Source organism: Cheilinus undulatus, linkage group 13 (genome assembly GCF_018320785.1).
Source record: "Cheilinus undulatus linkage group 13, ASM1832078v1, whole genome shotgun sequence".
Lineage (NCBI taxonomy): Eukaryota > Metazoa > Chordata > Actinopteri > Labriformes > Labridae > Cheilinus > Cheilinus undulatus.
The window spans coordinates 12,073,490-12,096,518 of record NC_054877.1 but is presented as its reverse complement, the minus strand read 5'-3'; the positions used below and the strand labels follow the sequence as shown (position 1 = coordinate 12,096,518).

The following is a 23,029-nucleotide window of genomic DNA, read 5'->3' as shown; positions in this document are numbered from 1 at the left end:
AGCTGTCAATCGAATACTGGTGCAGACCAAACAACCATAATACAGCTGCTGAAAGTGTGGGTCTCAGTCTGCCTCTACCCTGGAGTAAGAGTTGGTTAGTGTTAAAAACATAAACCAACCTCATTCTGACCTAACTGCAGGAAACATTGTGCTTTTTTTTAGGAAGACCATCTACTCTAGACAGTCAAATATTCATAAAAATCACAGGAATACCTGAAAGAGCTTTAGAGACAATTGCACGTTTTCTTCTTCCACTTATCCAGCTACTTTCTATGGCTACGTTAACACTACAGCCTACAACCTAAATCTGATGTTTTTGCTCATATGTGACTCATTTATGATTTTTTTCAGGCAGTGTAAACAACAGCACAAGTCACATTAAGTCTTGCATTTTTGTATCAGATTCAGGTCACTTTCGTATGTGGTTCTAAATCAGATGCATATCTTTTCTTTTGGAATTTGAATGCAATGTGAACAGGCAAACAAAAAAATCTGATCTGAGCAAAAGATTAGAACTGAGCATAGCCTTTGTAGCTGTCTTAACCGGGACGTCCCTTAACTTTTCGGATGGAAACATCAGCACAGAAACACTCCCGTCTCCCCCATTAGCTGCACACAAGCAGGATGTTCAGCATTATATGAGCTAATACATGAGATATTTAAGGCTGTAGGAGCTCGGTTTGTCCGTGGGTAATGTCTTTTTACTTGACGGATATCTTCATTATAACAACATTTTTGTGTTCAGATGTGCCATATTGTGCTGCCATGATATGACGATGATTACTAGGGTGATTTAGTGATTAATCTCACTTATGCACCTATATATGATGTAAATACTGTGTATTATCATGATGACATAAACACACAAGAGAAAAACTGTGAATGTGCAGCACTATCCCAAAGACAGACTTAAATTGAGTGGGGGTCATAGCATGGAGACAATGCATCATCTCCTCTTGTTGCAGTAGAGTGGACTGGCCAGCTTTAGAATATCACAGAGCAGCCTGTCGCAAGTATTTATAAATCTCTGGTCCAAACTGGGCATAAAACTAAAAGTCATTTTAATCTAAAGGCTGAGACTTTATTCAACTGCCAAAATTAACACTTAAGTTCGGCATCATTTTTACTCATTGAGGGCTGACAGTCACTCTCAACAGCATGCCTCATAGCAGTATTTCTGATTTTCTAAGTAAAGCCCCTTCCTGGACTTGTTAGATTAAAACTTAATTTACCTGAGCTTGTACTCTACATTTGTTTGTGTCACTTTTTCTTTTTTTCAAACAAACTATTTAAGTTTATCACCCGTCCTCAGGCTCTGACAACGCTTCCAATCAGCCCGTTCTAAAATGGCAGTGGCAAGCCAAATTGTTGTTGTTTTTATTGCCACTTACCCTTTACTAGCGCCGCCTCTAAAAGTCATTGCAGCTTGTCCTGATAACTCCCTTATCAGTCGACAACAACATCAGAGATCCGGCTTTGCAATTTTGGAGAGCTGGTAGGGCCCTGTCCAGATCTCTTAACAATGCTTATACAAGACTCTTGGCTTTCCAAGTGGAGGCCCTGTACACTCGTCAAACAGCACTAACGCAGGGTCCCAGCTCTCCTCGGGCTGGTCTGAAGTAAACTTCACTGCAGGAGGGACGAGAGTCCTTGCTCTGGGCTCATCCACTACCCCGGACTTGCATATTCAGTAGCTGGGCCCTGGGTGGGCACAGAGGGGAGGGGGGCAAGTTCTAATGTCCAAAACCAAACCCTAGACTTTTCACCTTTCACTTTCTCTCCTCTCTCATCTCCTCCCTTTTTTCTTTTGCTCCCTCTCCTCTTTTCTGTGTCGCTCTCCCTCTTCCCGTCTTTCTCCACCATGAAGAGAGCAGAGGAGATTGATTAGTGCAGCTGGTGTTAAGAGGAAGACGAGGGCCTGGTCACAGGGCCTAGGGAGTCTGTAAAGCAGGCCTGATTCCCTTGAAATGCTGCTTTAAATGTCCCTAAAGCCCCCCCTTCCTTTCCCTCTCAGTAATCCCCCCTCTCCTTCACTCTGACAAGGGGAGGGAGGTGCGAAGGAGGCTACAGTGGGCAGCCATGATACACTTGACTTCAAAGGAGATGCTTAAACCCCAATCGCTGCACAACACTCTCACTGCACCCGCCATCCGCTGCAGGTTGGATCAGTGGCACTCAAGATTTGTCTTTTTCTGTGTACTCCCCCTCCTTAAACTATGTAGCACCCTCCCACTTCAAAACTTAATCGCTTGGATTAATCAGGCTTCACTTACAGGGTGAGTCAGTATAAGTGTTTACCTGCACTTCAGCTACCTGGTTACTGACGGCTTTCTGCGCTAACCCGATTTCTTCAACTTCATGCAAATGAGATGCCTGGTTTCCTGAACTGAGAGAAAGGTTTGCAGAGACTCACTGCATTCACAGAGAAACCATGTTTAAACTTAAAGCTCCTAGATAAGGAGTTTATCTGGTTATGAAACAGACCAGAATTAGTTGTGATGTTTCTATAAGACCTATAAAAGCAAAGAAGACCATCACTGACAGCGCTGCCTCTTTCTGTATTGTTATTTTTAAAGCATGTTCACGGCTTAGGTGTCAGATGAGCATACTGAAGAAACAGCCTTTTTATATTTTCTAGAGCAAAGACTTAAAATGAGTAATACATATGACTGTTTAAGGACAGAAGGGTAAGAAGTTTGTCATAGAGCACTTCCTACACACATCAAGGACAAAATAAGCAAAGATGAACTTCTTCATCTAAAGTAGGCATGGACAAGGAGATGAAAATATCCAGTCATTAATTTTAAAAATCAAAGCTTTCATGCAACTGGTGTCAATTTGAAATTTTGTTCTGCCATCTTAATCACTACCTGGTTGTGAGGCAGTTCAACCTCCTGACAGTGGCCATAGTGCATCTGGTAGCTGATTTCTAGCTGCCATTAAATAAATAACAGAAGAAGAAGTGAAGTCCAGTTACACAACTGTAGTAAAACAGATTGTGGAGGTGCTAAATGGTTAACTTTGCTTTCATTAACTTAAAAAACTATCTATTTTACTGAGCATTTTTACTTAAATGATCAATAAACAATCAATAAAACATTTCAATAAAAAAACAATAACTGGAATATAGACACCCTCCATATTAGCTGCAGTCTCTATAAAAGTTAGGGATTGTTGTTACTGACTCTCACAGTTATGTTTTCCTGAATTGCACTTAATTTGGGGATGCATAATTGTCAGAAACCAAAAGAAGATTTAAGAGTCACGTAGGGAGTTTTAATGTGGTTACAACAGTCTAAAATTAGTACTCATGAGTTTTTATTACCTTTAAAAGCAAAATCAACCAATGGTATGGAGATCTACTATTTCTATGTAGTTATTTTAGGGTTTGATGATATTCCAGGAGGCAGGTGTCTTAAAACGATAAACAACATATAGCTAAAGTGACTTTTTTAGCATGCTTCTATTCAAAGTGTCTTCTTATCATTATGGAGATTTATCATTTAATATAATTTAATATCCTTTTTTGAGCGTATGATCTGATTGTTAGTAAGACCATGATTATTCAACACAATAAATTCAAATTCAAATTCAAAAAAACTTTATTTGTCCCCGGGGGCAATTAAAGGCACGTAGAGCAGCAAGTGAACAACAATATAGAAATTCACAAGTCATTGGTTTTACAACATCTGCAGTACATCCACTTTAAAACTTAAATGCTCTTAAGGCTTTAAATATGGCAACCAATGAAATAAATATGGGGGAAAGCATAGATACATCAAAATAATGACATATGATTAAAACAAAAAGACTTACTTTTGTGGCCAAAGTTTAACTAGACAAGCTGAACCTTTTACTGTGTGGCAAACTTTGTTGGGAAAAAACACATTTGGTAATTATTTAATCATGATTATCTTGTTGTCATGATTGGGAAGCTGATATTGTGATTGAAATTGAAGCTTGTTTAATTGCCTTAGCACTTCTTGCCTATGTACAGGACATAATCATCAAAGATGTTTCAGTTTGTCTATCCACAGGGGGCGCCAAAATAGCCAGAAACAAAAAAGTTTTGCACAGGAGCTCTGAGTAGGCTTGTTAAAGTTTGCCTATGTCTGAATAAAAAGGAATTTTTGCAGAATTAGAGTTGAGTGGCAGGGATTAAAGTACAGATAATTACTCTTGCAGTTTATCCTTGCAGCCAGAATAATTACATTCAATGTCAGACTAACACTGAAACAAAAAAAGTTGACATTCACAATGTAGCAGCTGACTATTTTGTGACAAACCAAGGACAGAGTAGAAAAAACTGTCAGATTGGTGCTACAGAGCCTGCTGTCTCACTGAACTGTCAGTCCAAAGACCTGGATTTTAAAAAAACTCTTGAGGCAGTGTCACGAATTCCCTCCAAATATTCAGTCCTTGGTGTGAAGTACAGTAGAGGACAGCAGAGAAATCCTTTGACTGACCTGCTGCATATAAAATACATGAGCGAGATCACTGCAGGGCATGTAAACACCTCAGTTCCCCCTTTCCCCCCCTAAACCTTGTTTCCTGTGTGCATGACAACATGCCGAATTCTGAGGTAGAAACTACAGGCGGGCTGTCATTGATCGCCGCACAAATCCCCTATCCACTCTCTTTGTAAAACTCTGATACCACAGCAGCGTTTGTTTTTGTCACCCCCAACGCAGCACTTGCAAACATTTATTACCAAACACAAACGGGTACAGAAGGTAAAGCAGGCAGCGGGATCGAGCAGTTGGCAGAAGCAGCCTCAAGCAGGATCTTCACCAGACCCAGGAGAATAAGACAACAAGTACTGGAGTAAATGACTTGTGTCTTTACTACACTTCCACAGCACCACCAAAACTCCCTCAGCGTAGATCAAACAGGACCGCCAGGGTTTAATAAGCCCTCGTATATCAATGGCCACAAGCAGCCAGCAGTGGTTGGAGGAAAGAAGAGAGGGAAGGGAAGGCAAAGGGGGGATGAGAGAGAAAGAAAGAAGAGAGTGTGCCTTCATGTCTCCCCAGCACCCAAGGCAGATAAACAAGCCGGGGGAAGTGTGAAATGGGATGATAGATGCTGGGTGTGTATAAACAGTATCATTTAATGCGAGAAGAGAGTGAGGGAGGGAGGTAGCATGAAATATTGTGTGATGTGAGACAGAGAGGAAGGGAGCTGTTGGAGAGAGGAAAAGAGGAAAGCTAATTTTTTTTGTGTTGTGTCCCGTCCATCCTGTGAAGCTTGCATGAGAGAAAGTGAACTGGTGGGAGAGTACACTGTGCTAATGTGTGCCTTTCTTTTTGAAAACGAAGAGGTGAGTTAGTGGCACAGAGATGTGTTTACCACAGCTTTCTGTTTGCAGTGCTTTCCAGACATTTTATATTCCACTCACTCACAACAAGGATTGGCTTTGTAGCACTAATTCTGTTGGTGCTTTGGGCTCAAAACACCCTTAACATGGAAGACCGGCTTCTTTCAAAATTCAAAAGGCTTCAACAAACAATATCAAGAGAGAATTATGAAAACAAGATGCCTTTTTTACTCTCTAGCATAAGCAAATCCAAACATAACTTCTCACTATGGGTGGTCGAAAGGATTCTCTGTTCAACTCTACTATGTCGCTTACACTCATAGTTTCTTCTCCCCTCTAGTGATGCCTCCAGATATCTGGATGCTTGGTATTCAGACAGCCAGAGAGAGAAAAAGTGCAGTTCTGGTGCTGAATTGGAAAGAGGGCATGTAAGGGAAAACAAGTGGTGAAAAGAAAGTATGAAAGGAGAAGTGCAGTGCGAAGGAGAAGGGTCATCTTACAGGCTAGGCTGCACCCTGCAGCCATGTTTCTGTTCCTCGTAGATAAAGACATACTCACACTTACTATCATGTTTTCTCTCACTTTTTCTACCTCTGTATTTAGTGTCTCTGTTTCTCTTTCTCTTGCCTCCTCTCCCTCCCTCCCATTGTCTTTCCCGGTGTCATGCAACGATGAGCTCTTCAGCCTCCCCGGGGAGCCAGAGAGAGCGGCAGAAACATAATGGGCGTCTTTGCATGTTTGTTTGTTTGTCTGGCACACACCCCCGCGGCTTATTTAAGCCACTTTTGGAGAGACACGGAGCTCGCGGGGTCAACGGCAAGTTGAAATAAATGTGCCTGTGCTGCACGTAGCCGATTGTGCGCTCAAGGGACGACTGAGCAGCGGCCGACTCGGAAAGTTGTGTAGCCCACAGGCCAGATAGCTGACTCGTTATACTGCTCCTACCGTAACACCTCTACTTCAGTCTCCGTCTTTCTCTCTCTCTCTCTCTCTCTCTCTCTCTCTCTCTCTCTCTCTCTCTCTCTGTCTCTGTCTCCTCACTTTGTGCCATCTCTCATCACCCACTCTTTCTCTCTCTCTCTCTCTCTCTTGTTCTCTCTCTGTCACAGACAAACACTTACAATCACACACGTACACTCTCAGCGGCAGCGACCTAGACAAACACACTCTTGTGGAGACTCAGAGGAGCTCAGGAAAAACGCTCACACAGGCTCTCACACACATTTATTGTCTTTACACACAATCATTGTCTTGCTCTTTCTCTGTCTGACAGATGCTCACATGTCTACAAAAAGAAATTCAGCTTCTTGTAAAGTTTACAGTTTAACATACAGTAAAGCTAAGATATTCATCTGCAGAGGTAACTAAACCCACTGCCATATATTCTCCTGGGTTTCTTCTCTGCAGGAATTCATGTAATTTGATCAAACCTGAGTCTGATGTCTCATTTGCTTTACAATTTAGATGTATTTATGAAATTGACCCCAGGTTTTCTGTCAACATTTTTATGCTTTTGCAGTTATAAATAACTAAAATGCAAAAATTGAATTGAGCCATAACTTGTCAGCACAACATGAAACACAAATCAGATCACTGATGAGTTAAAATGGAAATTTCATGTATTTTTACAATTTAAAATAACTTTTTTAACCAACTTCTGTTATTGTCCAGAAACTCCACATAGAAAAAAAAATATATAGGGTTACAACCAGGGGTGAAAAGTAACTTAGTACATTTACATATGCTGCTATAGTTGAGTAGAATTTTTATACTTTTGTGTACTTCTCTTCATTTTTTAAAGCAGCAGTTACTGAGTAAAAAATAAACACCAAAAGTCAAAATAAGGAGGGCTAAGCTTTCTGTCAACAACACAAAACTAGCTGGTTGTTCAGCTTTGACAACACATGACGGTCAGTAGCACAAAACGGGAGTTCACACTTACATCCTAAAACAGTTGTTTCATTTTACCTTAGATTTAGTCTTCCCTGGATGAAGAATCATATTCTCTTGTTGTTGTCACACTTTGATAAAATATCATATATCACTATGTAAGCCCTTGAGTATAAAGTTATCTACTCAGTACTCAATGGTTTACTTTTTTTTTCACTTGAGTAGATTTATAGAGCAGTACTTTTACTTTTACTCAAGTAAACTTTTACCAAAGTACCTGTACTTTTACTTTATTGTGATAGACTTGCACTTTTCTACCTCTGGTTATAATTTAAAGGAGACATATAATGAAAAATCCACTTTTTAGTATTTCTGCACATATATTCGGGTTTTTGGAGTAAAAAACTGAAAGTCTGGTGCCTGATCTGTATTATATTTTGGTGAAAGCTTTGCACAGATGTTTCATTTAGGCAAAAGGGGCTGGTGTCAAATGTTGAAAAGGAATATGATATGTCACCTTTAAGGTGTGTAACTTAACCCTGAGAAGCTGCACACTTGAATAACAAAGAAAAGTAGGGGCACAGATGGCCCAGCAGTCAGGTTGCACCCCATGTACAGAAGCTGTAGCCAGCCAAGCAGTGGTCCAGGGTTTAAATTCTGTCTGTGGTTCCTTTCCTGCATGTCATTCCTCACTCAGTCTCCTACTATACTCACTTATTAAAGGCAAAAGGTCATAGTGGAACAATTTGAAAATCACACTCAAATAAAAGAAAAGCTTTATCCTGTTGAGTTAAAGATGGCGCAATGTGTAGGTCGCCTTGTATAACAAACACAAATCACCACCATAAACATACAATACACAAGAACAAGATTAGCTACACAGAAAAGAGCCAAATTAACCTCCTCTTTAACCCTCTGAACCCCACTGGATCGCTGACGATCTCAAGGAAACACAAGACGATTCTCCATGAAGTAAATTGTGATCAGAAGCTTTCCTTTCTGCTCATCTGTGGACGTCTTGCCATTTAAATCCCTTCCAGAAGATTTTCAATCCTGGGGCAAAGCACAGTGTTTATTTAGAGCTTTAATGGTTGTCCTAAAAAAATTGACTTCTATATCTTAATTGTGCTTAAAGACGTTGAGATTCCACAGGCATTTTTGCACAGAAAAACAGGAGGACCAAAGAGAAAAGCCCATACTGGCTAGAGGTCCCATGGGTAAATATTTAATGCAGGTGTTATAACGGTAAATAATGAGTCAATAGGACAAAAACACCATCCAATTGAACATTTTTAACGTGCATTTGTCAAGTAAAGAAAAGTAAGCAAAAGATTTGAGGCTCTTAAGCTCTTAAGCCAGAGCAAATCCAGGTATTTTAGAAAACATGGATCCAATCTACGTTTAAGATAAAACACAAATCCACCTGTCCGTATTGTACACATATGTCTCGAGTGATTTAGTGGGGTTAGAGATCCAGACTCTCACATGTACATCTCTGTCTCTCTGTGACTCACTCTCAGACTCACACATTCCTTCATAGCACCATCGCTCCATTGTGATATCACTCTGCGAGGGCATTAGGATCTGCGTGACTGAGCTTTTATCAGATATTAGGGCCGTTCAAATGGATGATCCCAGTACTTTGGCGTGACCAACAGACAAAAAGCTCTCTCTTTTTGTCCGTCCATTCCCTCTCCTCTTACTCTTCCTCACCCTTATCCTTCTGTGAAAGCACAGCTGCAGCCATTTGTTACACCATCCAAAAAAAAAATCTTTTTTTCCCAGGATTCCCTGCAGGGCCACATCCTACAGCCTTTTTTTGGGCCCTGGTGAAGGAACAGGAAGCCTCACAGTGTCGTCATTGTCCCATCGCTGTGTACTTTCTCTTTGTTCTTAGATAATAAGTTTGCACAGGATGTGAGAGAATGGCTGTTAAGAGCTCCTTGTGTGCATCTCTTTGTGCTTTAAACAGCCACTCTAATGTGAAAACTTTTCTTTTTTTACTCCTTCTTGAGCTATGTGGTGTCTGTGTAATATCAGAGTTGCAGGTTTGCACATACACGATTGAGACATGCTGTTACGTTCACACAGCCATACAGTAAATGTTTCCGGCAGTTGCCCAAGAGTAGGAGAGATAACAGAACTATATGACAGAGCGCAGGACTCTTTGAGCTCATCTCAGCTTATCTTTCCAATTAATATCTGCCTGTGTGCAGAAGAGCAGGCTGCTGTGCGGCTAATGATCCGGATTACTGCTGCCTGCCGCCCCGCCACTCCCGCTGCATGCTGGGAGCCCAATTCCCTTCAAGGGCTGCGATCTGTCACCCATGCCCCCTCCGCATACCCGCCTCCCCTCCCAAACCTGCATCTCCCCTCGTCATTCAATAGGAGCCACGCTGAGCTCTAATGACAGATGCCTCACGCCTCCCTCTTTCTTTTTCTCATCTGTCACCTTGCTCTCCTGCAGTCGGACTCCATCTACCTTCAGACTCTTTTTTAAACACCATACTGTGTCTCCTCACACACACCTCAGTTCCTCCCTCCCCTCCCCTCTCTCCCCTACGTCAATTGAAGACGAAGGAGCGAAGAGATGTCTCATTTAAAACCAAGGTGGAAACGCACCCTCGCCGTCACCTCCTCCTCCTCCTCTTCCGTCACGGTGTGAGCACTAATGAAGAAGAGATGAGTCCTCTCCTGTGCCCCCATTTATCTCTGTGGCCAAGGGACATGCACACTCATCCCTGCCTCTCTGTCTGTGCCTCTCTTACTCTTCTGTCTCGCCCCAGCACTGTCATCATCTTTAACGTGATGCAATGCTTTAATAGAAGCATAATAACTTCATTAACCAGGATGGTTATTGTTTTTTGGGAGTGTCTTCTGAGTTAGCTTTATGGCTTGTTCTGTCGTATCCTTGAACCATACCTTATTATTACCATAAAATAACTCCTCAGGGTGCTAGGAGCATGAAATTTGAAACAGGTTCCTTGATTTCTTTTCCTTAACAAGGTAGATTTAGCTCACTCCGTATATATTTTTAGTGGTTTACTGTTCCCACATCGTTGCATTAGCTAAAGAAAATTATTCATCATAATTCATAATAAATCTGTCTTTTATTTTTGATGATCTCTTCAGATTTTTGAGAAAAATTGGCTTTGTGTTGGCTTTCCTGACTTTTTCTGCCATTTTTTGTAACTTGTCTAACTCAAGCATCCTTTAACTCAAAAATCTTCAAAACTAGACTGTGTCTTCTTATTCTGCTCCTGACTCTTGGAAAAAGTTACAGCAACTTCTTGAGACCAATGAACTTTTATTAGGGATACACAATATTAGCTGCATGATACCATTATCAGCAGATGGTAGCTAAAAAAGTGAATTTTTGGTATAGGCACATATGAAAATTTCTGCTGTTATTTACAACTGATATTTTGACTATAAAAATCTGCCGAATCAGCTGTAAATGTTGGTCATATGTACAAATAAGTTAGTGGAATTTTAAGCTGGACTAGTGCTGGACACAGGATGTTTGAGGGGTGCCGGCAAAAATATTAAGAAGGATAGTTGCTATATGCTTAAGAGCACAAGTTTTGACAGTTTTGTCCACTTGAAGGACACAATGTCAAATTTTGCACAGTTAATGGGGACCCTAGCGAGCATTTTTTTTAAATTATTTTTCCCACCTCAGTGGGCACCAAAGAGGGCACTTAGTCAAATTTGACCCACTAATAAGGCACCAAAAAGTGCATTTTTGTCAAATTTTGCTGACTTCAATGGCATCAAAGTGGACACCTCATGAAATTTTGCACACTTACAGGGCACCAAAAAGAGCATTTTGTTTAATTCTACACACTAAGAGGGCACCAGAGTGGGCACTTTGTCAAATTGTGTCCACTAAGACAAATTTTACCCTCTGAGAAGCCACCAAAGAGGTTATTATGAAATGTTGCCAATTGAGAGGCCTCCATAGAGGGCACTTTGTCAAATTTGCCCACTTAATGGACACCAAAGAGGGTATTTTGTTTAATACTGCTCACCAAGAGGGAACCAAAGTGGGCACTTAGTTACATTTTGCCCACAAAGACAAATTTTACCCAATGAAAAACCACCAAAGAGGTCAATTTATTACATTTTGCTGATTTAGAGGGCACCTAAGAGGGCAGTTTGTCAAATTTTGTCCCATTGTTGTGGATCCCTCAGGCATCTTCCATAGGGGAATCTAAGAGGACACATTTTGCAGCACTTTTCCAAACATTAGAATATCAAGAGGGCGATCACCCCTCTGAGTCCAACAGTGGGTTGAACCAACAGCCCTTACTTTTCTTTTTCTGTATTCACCATCATTCCATAAACTTAAGTGTGTTTAAAGGACTAACTTTTGTTAATTTGTTCTTCTCAAACTTGAAACTCTATGATTTTAGGACTAAAGTTTTAGGTCTGAACTACATTTAGATGTTGGTATTGATATCATTATCAGTCAACAGAGAACATAGAACAACTATGTAACAAACAGCCTCCTGTGGTTTCTCTACGATGAATCTAATGAATCTCTGTCCCCTGCGATATAAAGGCTATTTTTATCTTAATTTTTAGGAAGTCTAAAATCCCTCAAGGTGTGCACCTTTGGATAAAAAGAGATCACCGTGCATACATCTTAAAGCTTTGAAGTGGCTCTGCTCACAAGTACTTATATTTTTCCTGTTCTTCTTTTCTCCTACAGATGACGTTTTCAGCCAGCCCCTACTCTGACTCGATCCAGGTCACAACAAGCTTGGCTCAGGGAACAGAGCACCCCGAAATGTTATGGGTCATGGGTCCAGTGCTGGCCGTGGTCCTCATCATCATCATCGTCATCGCCATCCTGCTCTTTAAGAAGTAAGGGGCCGTGCTCAGTTATTTGTCACTGTGTTGGTTTGAGGTTGAACTGCTCTGACACTTGTGATTGTAGGTTTCCTTGGGTTGCATCAGGACTGGTAATGAGACATGCTGCTCTCTGCCACTTGCACCAGACTGCTCACTCCACCAAACTGTAACATCCGATTTCCGTACCACATATACAGTGTAACGGGGAAGGAACCTAAAGCTGATTGATTTGTCTGTCAGAAAATTGTCATTTCTTCCCAAAGATTTTGGCCCAGTTTGCCATTTTTAACAGTTCCATGTGAAGTGTCAGTTAAAATGTCAGATGACTCTGCTTCCCTAATGAAAATCACAGCCTCACTGTCACAAACTCTTAGTTTGGAGGGAGAAATGTGTTGTGGCCACATGATTGGTCTTTTTATATAAGAAACAGAAGGCTGCAGCAGAGGGCTTAATGAAAATCTCAGTCAATATCTCTTAAAAGCAGGTCAGCTTCTCCGTGCAGCGTAGCGTGTGTGCACTGGAGAGCTAACAGGGTGCAGGAGAGGTGCAGAAACATAAAATGCTATATCATTAATTGATTTGTTTTTCAACAACTACATGACTAATTGTTTTTTTAGTTAAATCATCAGGTAAAACATGCATATAGTTTCTTTTTCGGCCTTAAAGTTATAAAAAATCTTATGGATTTAGTTTCTTTATGTTTGGGACAATAAAACCTGTTTCAGACTGGATGCATGGAAGCTGATTTTAATTTCTGCTTGCATAAAAACAAGTGATGGCATTCAGATTGCCTGTGTGAACGCCGCATCTCACGCACCTGAGATGCGCATCTCACATGTGGATAATCTAGAGAATAGAAGGCCCGCCTATTTTTTCTGCAAGCCCTGTCATATTTACCTTTTTAGCAGATATGTTTTTCCATATCAGTGCATATGTATGTAGTATCAGGCAGATCTGGTATCACAGCTGTGAAGACTTGAATTGGAGTGGACAGGCATGGAAGTCATATGCAGCAAACATGCACCCAGTTTGTAACGGTGTAAGTCATGAAAAGCTTTTGCATTTTGCCTTGAGCTAACTGAAATATGGAGTGGAATATCTTAGTGTTTTAGATATGTAATCTGTTATCTCTTTAACAAAAGATATTTGGCCTTAGATGAACAATAAGGTGGATGCCGCCTTACCTCAGTTAGTAGAGCAGGTGCCGATACACAGAGGCTCCAGTTCTCATTAAACTGCTCAAAGGATGGAATTCCAATCTCAGCCCTATTTGGGGCATGTGTTCCTCCACTCTCTTTTCCCATTTTTCCTTCAGCTGTCCTGTCTGATAAAGGCAAAAAGTCACTAAAAAATGTATATATGTGCATAAAGCATATAAGGATTCATTACAGGGCCCTATTTACCACCACCCGGGGCTGGAGAGATGGGGGTGGGTGACCAAAATCAAGCTCAGTAGTCAAGGTCAAGCTCAACGGCATTTCTTTCGCCCGGGACTTTTCAGTCCTGGTGACACAGCCAGAGACTGCTTGCAGTTTTTGGACCCTTGGGATATCCACAACATGATTAGGGGCTCATGTCAATCCTAATACATGACTGGACGGTACCCTAGGCTGTGCTTACTAACCACATCTACCTCTAACTCTGCCCTTAAGGTGTGGACTTAGTTTCTTTTTTAAACAGATTATGTTTCCATGCCTCTGTTAATATGCAAGGACATCCAGAGCACATCAGGGGCTATGTCAGTCCTCCTTCCCATTCAATGGTGCCCTCAGGGAGCTTACTTGACACATCAATGCCTTTCTACAGCCTCAATTTTTGGCCCAAACATGCCTAAAATGTTTGTAAGCTGACCTGTTTTTCCCTTTAATAACAATCTTAAAGTCACTGTAAAAAATTCACATGGAAGATGGAGGAGAAACACTGTTGATTAATGGTTAACAAACGATTCAGCCAGAAGCCGAATGGCTATGTCTGCACCAAGGTTATTATAGTTATATAAAATTAACTAAATAACTAAAATTAAAACTCAGAAATCATTTTAGTTAACTGAAACTAAATCAAAACTAAGCTTTACTGAAAAAACGAAAACTAACTTAAACTGTACAGTGCACTTACAAAATTAACTGAAATAAAATAAAAATAGAGACAAAATATCCTTAGTTTTAGTCTTTGACACGACCATACTGACTGGCACCTAGAGTCTGCACAGAGGAAAATTGCCTGAATTGATTGCTTAGGACTTCATAAAGTGGTAGTTTTATGTCTGGAGTTGTATTCAAACATAATCTTTAAACAAAATGAAAAGTGAAGAGTAGCCTGTTTGAATATGTTTTTAAAAATGTATGATGTTCCCTTAGCCCTGACATCTATCCATAAAAAAACTAAAACTAACTATAAAACTATTAAAAACAAAACTGAAACGAAGCATTTTTGCAAAATAAAAACTAAACTAAACTAAAAAAAAAAACAGCAGTAAAAACTAATTAAAACTAAACTGAAATTGAAAAAAGAAGGTGAAAATGAAATAAAAATAAAAACTATTGAAAAATCCAAAACTATTATAACCTTGGTCTGCACTGTCCGTGTGAGGAGGCTTTGACCTCAGAGCAGACTGCCCAGGCTTAAAGCTGATCTGCCTATGGCTCCTTTCCTGCTTGTTATTCCCTTTTCTCTTTCTTCCTGGGTTCTCATTTTTGCCACTGTCCTATTTTTATACGGACATGAACGCCCACCTAAAAAAATAAATAAATAAACAGCTTGTTGTGCTGATTTAGCTTATTTGGACAAGGCAGTCATCTTCATACTGGTCGCAGGTTCAGTTCCTGATCCTGGCACTATTTGATACATGTCATCCTCCACTCTCTCTTCCCACATTTCCTGTCTCTAAAAAGATTAATCCCCACCTCACTGCAGATAAAAAAAATATTCAGCTAAAGAGACAGCCTGCCCATTTTTTGGCTTATGAGTATAAAACATTCATTGGCATGATAACAGACATGATTTGGAGGCCGTATAAATGACATTTCTATTACATGTGAGCCATTATTTACCTCACTTGACTTTTCTTCTTGATTCAGTCTCAGCCCCTAGCTCCTCCTGATAACTCCATTACAAATTCTCCATTTCATATCATACCTATTCTCCTGCCTGCCATCGCTGCCCTGCAGACAGGCTGCTGTGCGGCTGTGGTCTCCAGCACACTAAGAGAGCGACCGGTTAATAATAGGCCTTGAGACAGCTCACTGCTGAGTAGCACATCCTCTTTCTGGGAGCCTTTTCTCCATGTAGACACAGATGGACAGGGGGGACTGTGGGGAGGTGGCTCTGTGCCCTTTTCACTGTGGACTGGCAGCACATGTGCAAAGGAATAATCACACCCTTGGTTAGGTTGTTACTGCTACCTGCATATTTGCCAAGACCATCACAAGCAGTGAACAATAATGAGGTTATTCTCAAAATCCCCAGTTTGTGTGACATCATTTTTCTGCTCTTTTGAGACAGAGTTTTTGGATGAACTGGATTTAACTTTGTGATAAAGTACAGAAGTTAAAGTCATATGATTAACAATTACCTTTAATCCCCCCTTCTTTTCACCCTTCATGAATGCAGCAAACAGGAAAGGTGGGTACTGTCACTGTAACTTTATTCACAACTCCATCCTCCCCATCCCTGTTCATTCATGTTGTGATTTTCTAGAATCCATCGTCTCTTTTTGGTCTCAGGGTCAGCTTCCTCTCAACTCTGGTAGGCGTTTCTCAAAAAAAACCCACTCAAACAGAAATAAAGGGAGTCCTCCTTAAATTGGCATGTCTAATCTAATTTGTTCAGTTTTACTTGACTTGCAAGACATGAGAGGCAGCAGACTCTGCAGCCCCTGATAACCGGGGTCAGAGAAACCCCCGGGTCACCTCGGTGCACCAGTGCATGTTCCACATTTAGTGCCAGTGCTCCCCCTCAGATCGTCCTGTCTGCCAGGGTTTGTCTGCGTGCTGTGTTTCATTATCCAGCCAGTGTCAGCGCGCCCCTTCAGGATCGGCCCCATCTGAATATGCCAAGGCATCACCTGCTGCTGAATGGGCCATTGTGAAGTAAATGCCAGACAGGGAAACTGCTGAAAAAGAAATGTTCCCATCTTTTAAGCTGACATTTTCCACCGAGACCCATTCCTCCACTTTTTCCCCCCTCTCTCTGCTTCCTCGTGGCAGGAGTCTCAACAAAGGGCCCTGTTCTACCCTCATTAAACACACCCTGGACGGCGTGCACTTATGCAACCACACTGTATGTGTGAGTTTATAGGGCTGGGCAACATGGACCAAAAATCATATTATGATACTTTTAAGGCAGTACCACGTTTACGTATATCTCTGTTTCTTTATCCTGTACAGAAATAACAATGGTTGTCATAGCAGCAGAATTATACTTTGTGCTGATTCTAATAAAAATAAAATAATACTGAAACACATTTGATACAACAGCAACAAAAACAAAAGTCATGGATATGAAATACTGATATTTTTAAGATCTAAAATTCAAACAGACTGTCTGAATTGTAAAAATTGGAAAACGACACACTCCACTCACAGAAAATTTACAAGCTTTAAAAAATGTCGCAGTGTGGCCTATTACAAGCAAGTCAGAGTTTTTCTTGTTGCAAATTTTTAGTCTGAGTTGGGACTTGACAATGTATTGACATTTTATTGGAATCACAGTATGGCTTTCTGCTATGGTCAGATTGCAGGAGGTGCAATTCACGAGTTTTAAGGTGAAATTTGTGTCAGAGATCCATTTCAAGGACAATTTGATACATATTGCAGCAGAGATGTTCTGGGGCACATTTTACACTCAGACGCAAAAATAAAATATCTTTGTCCATGCAGTAATTGCAAACCATCAAACTCATCAATTATGCTTATAGTCCTTAATAATACTACTCAACTATCATTTTATATGTTTTCAATTAAGACAAAATAATCACAATTCAGTATTTTTGGAAAATCATCCAGCCCTACAATGAGCTGGACTCTAGGTCTGACGTTTTATTCCCATAACCATTATATCAAAATGAACATACATTAGCGCACCCTAAATTTTATTTGAAAATAAAACATGTATCTTAAAAAGTGAATATGTTGCCCAGCTCTATGTGTGTCTAAGTGTGAATGTTTTTACATTCTCACATGTCTTAACCTCTCACTCTGAGCCTCAGATGAATAACCCAATTGAGATTTTTGCCATGTTTACTTTAGCCCAGCGCTAAAGTGTCATGTAGATTGGCATCTGATTGGGTCATGGGGAGACGAGGGGTGTGGAGAACAGCTCACAGATGCCCAACTCTTTCAACACCCCCTCCCCCCAGCCCGACCCTGCACCAGCAGTGGTCTCTGGGAAAACCGGATACAGTCTGGCTCAGCTCTCAGTTGGAGAGGAAAAGATGCTTGTCATAGATTAGCTGTCACGCTGCTAGCATTAACTTAAGCCCCTGCAGCACAAGATAACAGGTGGCGGCGAGGCCCAGGCTTCGGCAGCAGGAGGTGGACAGGGTTAAGGCTGTCCATGCACCACCAGCTTTATATACATTCTCACCACGCCGGGCTTCAACAGAAGGCCCTGCTCCTGCCTAAAATCGGAGCTCGCCACTTGCAAATGGAGTGCAATGAGATGTGAAATTTCCACAGGGCGCCCTGATGCTTCTTTCCGCCCATTTCCATTTGCAGTCTGAAGGCTTGTGAGTCTGCAGCTGTATCTGTGAGACTGTGTGTAGCTGTGAAAGGGTGTGAGGTAGGAAAGCCTACATCTGTGTGAGCATGTCAACAGATGCTGGCTGTCTGAACATTAGAATACAGGCGGTTTGCATTTTTCATCCCTCTGTCCGCCTGATGGACAAAGCTGCGCTTGACTGAGCCCAGCCAGTCTGAGCTGTACTCTTCTGTTCGATGCTATGCTAGACTCGGCTAGGCCGGGCCTGGCAGTGCAGGTGCTGCAGAACTGGTCTAATTACCCAGTGTTGTGCCACCCAGCTGATGAGCTAATTACAGCAGCCGCCTGTTTTCCTCTCAATCTGGAAAGCCAGTAAATACAATGTGTTGTTAGCACACACACACAGCAGCAAAACCCACACATTTTAATCTTTGCTACACACAAACATGCGCTCATGTACACATACCCACACAGCAGCTGTCACCTATCCAGCGGCAAACAAACCCAACCTAGCCCACTCCAGGAAAATGACGCCGTTCCTTCAAACACATTAAACTCCAGTTGGCAAACTAATGGGGCTAATTCCCTGGTACCTACTGTCTCTTTAATTCCTGGTCCTCAGAACTAGTTTTGGAAACAATTAACCATTAGCCTCATCAAGTGTGCAGTACAGTAATAACGTGTGCATTTTTCCTCAGCCCTCTGCTCTAACCATATAGGAGGAAATTAATGTCATTCTTAATCATCCTGTCATTTTCACTAGCTTGAGTAATTGATGAACACAGTTATATTAAGTTGTATTAAGCTTGTACGGAGCCTCAGCTCTCACATGTGGTTAATGCCTCAATTTTCATTTCTGCCATTTCAGGAAGCGGGCGTCACCCTTACCCAAAGATGAGCACTCAGGTGGGGTGAAAGACTGCCTGCTGGCTAACTCCTCCGATCCCGTGGAGATGAGGAGACTCAACTACCAGACTCCAGGTAAATACAGACTTAAATCATGATAATGAAGTTGTTTATGATGAGGTGTACTCCGTATATGGCTGTATGATGACAAACGTGCTCGTATGAGGAGTAGAAAACAGTGATATGACTATACAACAACATATCTGTTAAATTCAGGTCTCACAACTTTACATTTTGAATTTTGACTGATGTGCGAAAAATATTTTCTCAGATCAGATCTCAGATTTAAGTGTTTGATTCATCTTAACCCTGTTATCACACAGTAAACATCCACTGTATCTTACATGGTACGTTTGCTTGCAAAGTTCAGTCAAGCTATGGTTAAAGCTTCTTTCAATATACAAGCACTTTGGGAGGATTGTTTTAATGACGGAAGTATGCCAAACACCCTGACTGTTGGTGGTGCTATGCCCCCTCTGAGCCAGTTAAACTGGATCTTCTTCTGGTTAAACTGTACCAAACATTAAGTTAGCTCAGGGGTATCCAAACAAAGGGCCAAATTGTTGCCTGTAGTCCATTTTTAATTGGCCTGCAGCTGATTCCAATAATAAAAGCTTGTGCTTCTAACCCCGAATTTCCATATACAGCGTGCGTGCCGCAGCACGCCGCAGAACGCCAGCGAATCGCACTGCGGAGCACTTCGCTCCCTCTGTAGCCTATCAGAGCATTTCCATAGCCGGCGCTTCAGACCAGCAGCGGCGCGTGCCTGGAGCGCCACTCCGCACCGCTTCGTTTCAAATACGCTGCAGGTCTATTTCGGCACCGGCCGCTGCCAAACCTCAAACCTCAAACCTAAATTCACCGTCTTTCAGAAAGCACCAACAATGGAAGTCCCGGGAGTAGAACATCCAGTTCTTTCAAAATAAAACACAATGCACAGACTCACGACCGCAAATCATCACTTTATCAACATTACGTCTCATCCTGCAGCGAGAGCAAAGAGTCTCTGAGAGGTCAGTGGGTCACCTAGCTACAGTGGGACCTTTGACGAGGAAAAGTTAAGTTTTGGGAATATTTAGCCAAAGAATTTTGCATAAAACCACAGATCCTTTAAGCAAACATTAACCTTTTAACTTCCTAATGTACTCACTAAATGGAGGAAGCAATAATATCATGGACTTATACCAGAAAGGATGATAAATTAACCCCAAAAGGTAAAATAGTCCACTGTTGACATACTATTCCTTTGTGAACTTGCAGTTCTCCCGTGATCTCTTCCTGATGATCAGGGCTGTGCGCCACGGCGCAGCGTTCTAGACCCGCTCCCAGTGGGCGAGGTCGCTCGCCTTTCGGTCGGAGCAAACCCGCGGCGCTTCGGTGCGCGGTGTGCCACTGTATATGGAAATTCGGGTTAGGATACACTTATATTAGGCAATCTGTACACATCCATGTTAAAGCCATTTGACCCACCAGCCCCCCTGTATTGCCCGCACTCACACTGCTCAACTTATCCAGGCCTGAGCGTGGATACAGCAGGCACTGATGTCATCTTGCGGAGCATCCACTGATAATGAATTCATAAGTCTATATGACTCACCATAAGTAAACATTAAGTTTAGTTGTTTAAGCCTGTAAAATAGCAACCTGTTTATACGATATCTGATCTGAAACCAGAGTTATTTCACATGTCTCAGCACTCAGCAGTGTTGATTCTATAAACTGTCATTTTGATAAGATCCATTCATTGACATGCTTTTCTACAGGATTAAATTGAGACAACAGTGTGTCTTATGTCAAAGTGGTTCTGTCATCCTTACAGCTTTCAGTATGCGGCCCTCAGTGAAAAAAGTTTGGACTGTCTCCTTTTCTTTCCAAAACTGCATGGTTCAAGCACTTGTCATGTTGATACCTTCACCATGAATTCCTTTCAGCTTTTTCCATGCATATACTATGTACTCTTCAATATCCTGGTCAAAGACCATACAAGGACAACGAAACATGAGAAGAACACTTAGGCCAGTTTAGGGTATACTGAGGTGTGCAAGCCAAAATAAATCAACCCTGTTTGTATTATCTAGTTCAGACAATCTGACACCAACACTTTGACTGAATATGATAACATGTATTTTGGTAGTCCAGTTTAAATGCTCATTTATGCTCCTTTTATGTATGAAAATAGAGCTATGCATTTAAACAATACAGCAAACATAAGTATTTTTGTAATTTAGAACCACTCTGTCAATTCAAGTTTCAGTAAAGTTCTGCCATTTTTCCCAGATGATTCTTCTTCATTTCTTTTTGCTGCTTTGGCTTGAACTGTTGGCTATATTGCTCATTACTGCCCCCACAATTACTGATGGTATTGCAATGTTTGGTGGGTATTCGTAATATCCAAGAGAACATGAAGAAATACAGATAAAATGTATGCAGATTGCAGACAGGAAGCCCTGTCTGTATCCATATATGTTTTATAGAAAGAGCATAAATGAGCTTGTTGTCAGAAATAAACCGATTTTTTGCATACAGTACTGTGTAGAAGTTTTAGGCATGTTTGGGCCGAAATTTGAGGCTGAAGTAAAGCGTGTAATGGCGAGTACGCCCACTCGAGGGCCCCATCGGGTGGGAAGGAGATTGACACAACCAAAGTCATGCTCTTGATGTCTTTTTACATTACCAAGGGTATGGGAAAATAATCTGATGGAAACAAAACAAAAACCACAGCTTTAGGGGAGTTATGGGTAGATGTGGTGCTTAGACATAGCCTAGGGTACTGTTAGGGCGGGAAGGAGGGTTGCCACAACCCGTGTGTATGTTCTAAGCACCTGAAAACTGTTGGTGGTTGCTGGGCGTATTACCAGGGTTGCAAAGGCCCGGACAAATGAAACGCTGTTAAGCTCGACCTTGGCTGCTGAGTGACACACGTACATGTCAAATGTGTCGACACTGACTCTGACCGCCCTCCCTACTCTCTTCATGTGGAAAATCAGGACCTGTGAAAAACCAGTAGCGCTCTACATGCCTTAAACTTCTGCACAGTACTGTATATCTAGTCACTGACCCAGGTTATAAATTTTGTTGAACAGGAAAACTTTTCAAAGTATTTTGTGAATGTTTATACACGACTCAGAGTTTGAATTTCATTCAGGGCTTTAAAGATCGCAGGCTCATTTAACTTTTCTTATAAAGAAATATTATTAAAAGTGTAGTCTGCCATTATGACTGACGACTTGGAGGGTATTTGTAACAAAATGAAAATCCTACCTAAAACTCATCAAATGATTCTATCAGAAAGCTTTAAAAACATCTAGAGGTGACTCATAGATTTAATAGGGTTTTTTAATACCATGTATTCTTAAATCTTTTCCCCTGAAATATTTGGTATTACATTTTGATTTTTCTTCCCTTCTCAACTAAACTTTGAACAGAATTTCCAAAAGCAATTTTCTTCTGTAGTGAACACCTGCCCTCCTGCCTTCCTGTTTTTTTGATGGATCTTTTGTCTGTTGGCTCTTTGTAGCAGGTGTTGCTTTATCAATTCCTTCTTGTTTTGTTATTTATCCAAATCTGACTGGAGAAAGAAAAAAGATTAATAAGGAAGAATAAAGAAATCATATGAACATCTGTGGAGGAATCAGAGGAGTCAAGGCGAGTGGATTCAGATTCCATCCACGCATCGTAGTAGAGAGAGGACGTGGGGGGGTAGGGGGGTTGTGTCAGGGTGCCCGCCTCAGCATCAGCCTTCTTCCTTTTTTCCTCCTGATCTCCTCCCTCCTCCCCTGGCCCTCGCTCCTCCCCCCTCCATGAGCTCCTTTCATTCCCCCTAGCTGGTAATGAGTCCTGCTGCCTCTGATGTCAAGGTGAGCCAGGCAGAAGGAACAATGGAGCTGAGAGAAAATGTCAACCTCTGTGCACGCGCGGCCGTGCATCTTTCCGTGTGTTTTCTGTGAGTGTGTATCCCTTCTCACGGGTTATTAAAGATCCCAGTTCCCCTACACACACTCACTCAGCCCCTTTGAACCCCTGCAGAGGAATTAAGCAGCACTGCCGCTCTAAAAGAGCCCTGTTCTTCCATCCTCCCACTCCACCTCTTTCCTCTTTTGTCTTTCATTTCTCCCTGTAGGATAATCTCTCTCTTTCTTCCCCCCTTCTCTCCCTCTGTACGTCAACATTTATCTCTGTCTTTCTTTTCCTTCGCTCCTCACTGTTTCTCTTCAAGAGTGGTGATTATCAAAAAAATCACCATGGCTGCATCTCTCTCATGAAAACATGAGATTCAAGGGAGGTGCTAAGTGAATATTGAGCAGTCTGTTTCTGTGTCCTCTCACTCTTTCTCTCTTTGATTCCCCCACAGCAGGTGAACAT

General features: G+C 41.5%; 1 protein-coding gene across 12 annotated transcripts in view; it reads left to right on the top strand.

Annotated features, from left to right (window-relative positions):
* The window catches only part of LOC121519743 (receptor-type tyrosine-protein phosphatase F), a 272,460-nt gene that overhangs the window by 207,189 nt on the left and 42,242 nt on the right, over positions 1-23,029 (top strand). For 7 of the 12 annotated variants that reach the window (XM_041802600.1, XM_041802607.1, XM_041802605.1 and 4 more), the window contains 3 exons: positions 11,922-12,076; positions 15,674-15,685; positions 18,630-18,742. In XM_041802600.1, the coding sequence (XP_041658534.1) occupies positions 11,922-12,076; positions 15,674-15,685; positions 18,630-18,742 (280 nt within the window). The remainder of the gene's footprint in view (positions 1-11,921; positions 12,077-15,673; positions 15,686-18,629; positions 18,743-23,029) is intronic. The other 5 variants (XM_041802610.1, XM_041802611.1, XM_041802609.1 and 2 more) reach the window with 1 other exon arrangement.